Source organism: Pinus tabuliformis, chromosome 8 (genome assembly GCF_031772625.1).
Source record: "Pinus tabuliformis cultivar Carrire ecotype Pingquan chromosome 8, CPIR1, whole genome shotgun sequence".
Classification (NCBI taxonomy): domain Eukaryota; kingdom Viridiplantae; phylum Streptophyta; class Pinopsida; order Pinales; family Pinaceae; genus Pinus; species Pinus tabuliformis.
In genome coordinates this window covers 1,523,961,167-1,523,966,596 of record NC_142294.1, presented here as the reverse complement: position 1 = coordinate 1,523,966,596, position 5,430 = coordinate 1,523,961,167, and the positions used below count along the sequence as shown (strand labels likewise).

The window sequence follows — 5,430 nt, the reverse complement described above, 5'->3', positions numbered from 1 at the left end:
TATAATAACTTAATTAACATTTGACCAACTGAAAATTTCGATCACATGATGTTCCATTCCCGAACCTTGTCCCCCCAAAAGAGGGATTTCTATCACGAGCTGTCTGATTGTCAATAACTAAGAATTTCGCAATAAAATAGATTAAACCAAAGCCCTACATAGTACCGTGAGGCTTTAAAATCCCTTTTAACAAAGTCGTATCCACACATCTCCATTGATTCGGCCTTTAAGCTCTGGAATCTCCCCCTTCTTCTTCATCTGCCTTCAGCTTGCATTCTTTCAGTGTTACCAGCGGCAAAAATGAGTTCTGCAATGCGACGATTGGTGGGATTTGCACTGAAGAATGCATCATCTTCTTCTTTCAAAACTAATGTTATGCCGAGAAGGTTTTATTCGAGTGGTGGAAGTCCGCCACGCAAGGTTGATGTGTTGGGAGCTGCTGGGGGTATCGGGCAGCCATTGGCTCTTCTGATGAAACTCAATCCTCTGGTGTCAAAGTTGGCGCTCTATGATATCGCTGGCACTCCAGGTGTGGCTGCAGATGTCGGCCACATCAACAGTCGTGCTGAGGTGGGTTCCTCTTTTCCTACCGCGTTTTTTTCGTTCTCTGTATGCTGGATCTGTTATCTCTGCGAACGATAGAGATGTTTTGATTTTAGTTTCAAGGGATCTCCATTGGGATCGATCGTACGACGACCCACTTGGTAGGATCTACTTTTCGTTAGTGTTTTACCTGTTATTAGTTCTTTGATTTTATGTTTCTGATATTGTCCATGGTCAGATAATTTATTTATTTTGGTAAGCGCCTATTTTTTTAAAGGAACCAGGCCTTATACCAGGCTTAGACTCCACTGCTATAACCTGTCAAGGTCTCTGGGATTCTTCGAATGTGGAATTTATTCTTTTGGCCACATTTTTGCAGGAAATATGCCTTCCGGGGCTTTTGAACGTGGGTTTGAGCCCTGAAAGCGCAATGATTTAATTTCTTAAACACAACCCAATTCACGTTAATGGTCAACTCAATTCACTTTCATGGTCAGTTTGTAAATGTGTTTGTGCATATTTTGATTGATGAAAAAAAGCACCTAGATATTTATTTCGTGGAAATCCATGGCTGCATCATGTGCACCTACTCGATTAGGATTTTTAATTTTATGGATCTAGGTGACATTTGGCCCAACAATCCATTGAAGCAACGCCCATCGCATTGTCATTCTAAAACGATTGTATTGTACACCGTGAATATTGGATTTGACTATACCTGACATTCTTTGGGCCATTTCAAAAGAGGCAGATATTGAGGGCTACATTATTATTATTTTTGATTGTTTTCTTGTTGGAAAATGTCTTTCTGTTAACATAGTGGGTTTTTCCCTCATTGTAGATGCTACAAACATAGAATCTCTATTCCACCAATTTCATGCAGGATTTGCTCCTGATCTTGTCTGTTGAATCTCAATATGGTAGTTAACTCCGATGGTGAGATAATGCCGCAACATACTTCTAAGAGGGCACTGAAAGTGCTATGATTTAACTACTTGACTACAATCTACCTGACATTTATGGCTAGATTGAAATTTGGGCTGTGCTTATTATTACTATTAGCAGTAGTAGTATTTGCTATTGATAGGAGAAGTTTGAAATTGAGGTTGGGCTCACTATTATTGTTTTTGTTTGGTCAAGGCCTTTTGACTGGCGTGGGTGAAACACCTTAATTGCATCTATTCATCAAAGTCACGCATGACTTGCAGATGGGCTCATCTGTGCAAACCTCAATAGCACAGGGGTCATCATTAACAGCACCTCTGCATTATCATTGAACTGGTGTTTATCACGTTAACCCGACTTCATATTTTGGAATGACATGGGCAGCCGCATTATCATGGCAATATGCCTCCTGGGTTTTGAACCTGGGTCATCCTCATGACAAGCACCCTACAACTTGCCACTAAACCACAGCCCAATGGACGAGGTAGTTCATATTTTTTTGATGAAAAGTGCATCTATATTTTTAGCAGAATCCACGGCTGGATCATATGCCTCTGCTTAATAGGACTTTTTGATCTGATGGATCTAAGTCATACTTGGCCTAACGACTACTTAGAAGTTAGAATAGTCTCATTGCATTGTCAATTTGTTATTTTGTGAGGATTGAATTGATGACCCTCTGCATATTGGATTTGCCTCTATATCCAACCTTTTTGGGGTCGTTTAGATTTGCCTCTTTATCCATGAGTAGATTAAATCAAAATAGTATTCGCAGCGTAAATTAAACTAAGGTTGAATAAACTCCCTAAAGTGGCTTGTGAGATGCTAATTATTTATCACAGCATCACTTTTATACCTGGATTGGATAAGACTATACCCTGATTGAAATGTCGTATACCTGGATTGGACAAGATTATACCCTGATTGAAACGTGGGTTGGTATAGGTCTTCAATCTCCTACGAGCATAATCATTGCTTTTGGTGCTCTATCTCCTCGGTAAAAGCCAAAAGGTGGATTTTACTATAGAATACAAATAATCCTATTCTTGTTCACTATGAGGAGGACATACCATTGCTTGGGTCATGGAACAAGGATAACAAGTTTTACTTCTTTTGGAACTTTGTGATAATAATTTCTTTTCTTATTTTTTGGTCTGCATATTTATCATTTAATTTGGTACTGCCATATTGATTTTATCATGCTTGTGTCACGACCTTGTCAGTAATTCATAGCAGTGTGACCTGGGTGCAGGTTGCAGGATATATGGGAGAGGAACAACTTGGCACGGCATTGGAGAATGCAGATGTTGTGATCATTCCTGCTGGTGTGCCTCGAAAACATGGCATGACCCGTGATGATCTCTTCAACATCAATGCAGGGATTGTTAAATATCTTTGCTCTGCAATTGCAAAATACTTCCCAGAGGTAAGTTGTCATGATTTATGATCTTCTTTGAAGTTTTCGTTTTCATGCGATTTTCTTATTGACTAATTCATAGGAATAAGCATGACGTTCATTGTAAGTTGCTTTGTCGAAGGCTTTGTATGTTTGAGGTCTATAGAGATGGCAATATATACAAATACATATTTGCAAGAATCTTTAAGCAAGTTGTTGATCTAGATTTACATACTGTTCTTGTATATAATCAATTCTACTGGAGAGGTTAACGAAGCTTGAAGACTTCTTTGAGTCAAGCGAATAGGTGATTGACTCATTATTGACTCTTTATTTAGACAAATTGCAGCTAACTTTTGCCCATAAGAAGGAAATACTAATTGAAATGAACTTAAGAGTAATTAGCTGTGTAGTCCAATGCAAGTTTGCAGCCACTGTTAAAGCCCTGTTATTCTTGTTTCTCCTCTTGTAGTTAGTAACTTAGCTTTTGGACTTTTGAGAAAATTGGCATATGAATATCAATATAAAAAATATCCTTGCTCTTCTATTTAACTGTGCACAAATCCACTTGATCACGAGGTATCCTCTATAACATTATATATTACATACAATCAGTATGTACTACCATTAGTGTGGCAAGTTAATAGATAAAGAAGTATGTTTCACAATTAATCGTTTTGTTCATGTACTGGTGTGTGTGTACAGTATGTATAGTATATTGTTACATATTATATAGATAGAGATATGGAGAGGGGGAGAGTGTACTAGATAATGTTTTCCTTCTATCAGGAATGGTATATTTGGATTCAAGAAATCATCTAGAATTGGTTTTTATGGCATTGTTGAGGACTTGATATCCATGGCAGGCAATTGTAAATATGATCAACAATCCTGTAAATTCTACTGTACCAATAGCTGCTGACTCGCTGAGGTTTTTAAGAAGGCAGGGACCTATAATGAAAAGAAACTCTTTGGTGTTACTACTCTTGATGTTGTCCGCGCAAAGACATTCTATGCTTCAAAAGCAGGAGTTCCTGTTGAAGGTATTTAAAATTCTGGCTTGTTATGCTTAGCTACTCTCAAATATTTAGTATTCTGTAAAATATTTTTATTTTTTATAATTTAATCATGAAATATGCATCCTGGGCAAACATGCCAGGCACTTCTCCTCATTTCAAGGATGGTATCATAGGGCTCAAGGCCATCAGAAATATAGTCAGCTCAAGATGTCACTTGAGGGAATTGAACCCGGGTGGGAAGGATAACAGTGTTTGCACACAACCATCTGGGTTAGACCCAATACATGATATGCTGCAGGATCTTACCAACATCATGCTTTTTTTAACATTAGATACAATTCTCAGTTTTATGTTTGTTGTTGATGTCATCCTATGCTGTCTGCAGAAGTTGATGTTCCTGTTGTAGGTGGACATGCGGGTGTTACAATTCTTCCACTTTTTTCACATGTATATGACTTTGTTGGATCCTCATCTTGAGTTTGTTCTTTACTCTTGGATATTAGAAGATTAATTTATCAAAGATAAAATGAGATCATAATTACCTACCCTTCAATACAGTTAAAAAGGGAACATACACTTTTTTGTTTTGATAATTTTTTTTAGGCAACACCAAAGCCAAACTCTGTATTGTCTGAGGAGGACATTAAAGCCTTGACAAAGCACACACAGGATGGAGGAACTGAAGTTGTTGAAGCAAAAGCAGGGAAAGGTTCAGCCACACTGTCTATGGCGTAAGTTTATGTTTTGGTCCTCTATAGTGGCTAATATGCATTCATATCTTTTGAATGTTTTTTTATTCTTATGTGACTGTCTAGAGTGCTGAATTTTTCATCTTGATGCAGTAGTTGGAGTCAGATAATCTTATCATGGTGTGTGCTTCATGATTTCATGCTTGGCATGCAACATGATTTCATGCTTGATAAGTACCTAATCTGAGATTCACTGTCAGTGAGAATATGGCATGAAGGAGCTTCTTTCTCTTTATCTGAATCTTGTACTTCATACATTTGCATGTCTCAAATCTTTTGCCTTAAGCTTAGGTACTTATCCTACATGAAATCATGTAGCATGCATGTCTCAAATCTTTTCCCTTAGGCTTTCTCATTTGTGTGAAACTCAGCGGGTGCTTTTAACCTGTGAGGTTTGACCGATGGATTGTTGCCTTTCATTTACCTTAGTTTGATTGAAATGTTCAGAGTTAATCTAGATTCTGCATGCAAAGATACTTCCCTAAGAAAAGCCATGAGTCTCTTCAAGGATGTTATTCCTTCTTAAACATAAGATATGTCAAATGGATCTCGCAAAAGTTGTGTGCTTGATGATGGGTAAATCTGGGTATGAGATTTACAAATTTGCACTTACATGTATGCCTGTGGTTGCAATTCACAGATAGGCGCATAGCATCCATTCATTACCTCATCTTGAGCATTTGAGCATGGTTCATGCAAAAAACATTGCTGGTCAGTTAAATCCATTAGTTGAAAACTTGGAAGTGAAGAGTAGTGTTGTAGTCTTCTCTATGTTGAT

At 37.8% G+C, this 5,430-nt stretch overlaps 1 protein-coding gene and 1 pseudogene across 3 annotated transcripts; both read left to right on the top strand.

The window, feature by feature from the left end:
* The first annotated feature begins 200 nt into the window (after positions 1-200).
* LOC149241716 (malate dehydrogenase, mitochondrial pseudogene) lies at positions 201-3,598 on the top strand (annotated as a pseudogene). The gene is made up of 3 exons (XR_016245999.1): positions 201-570; positions 2,741-2,914; positions 3,590-3,598. The product of XR_016245999.1 is annotated as a malate dehydrogenase, mitochondrial pseudogene (transcript).
* Positions 3,599-3,811: 213 nt separating this feature from the next.
* On the top strand, positions 3,812-5,193 carry LOC149241715 (malate dehydrogenase, mitochondrial-like). 2 transcript variants are annotated; one of them, XR_016245650.1, is made up of 3 exons: positions 3,812-3,927; positions 4,289-4,350; positions 4,507-5,191. XR_016245650.1 is itself a non-coding variant. In XM_089367581.1 (2 exons), exons 1-2 carry the CDS (start codon positions 4,276-4,278, stop codon positions 4,636-4,638), a joined length of 207 nt encoding a protein of 68 aa, XP_089223707.1. In that variant the 5' UTR covers positions 4,206-4,275; the 3' UTR covers positions 4,639-5,193. The 2 variants fall into 2 exon arrangements, 1 of the variants encoding a protein (XP_089223707.1); XM_089367581.1 differs by lacking the exon at positions 3,812-3,927 and having other exon boundaries at positions 4,206-4,350; positions 4,507-5,193.
* The last annotated feature ends 237 nt before the right edge of the window (positions 5,194-5,430 follow it).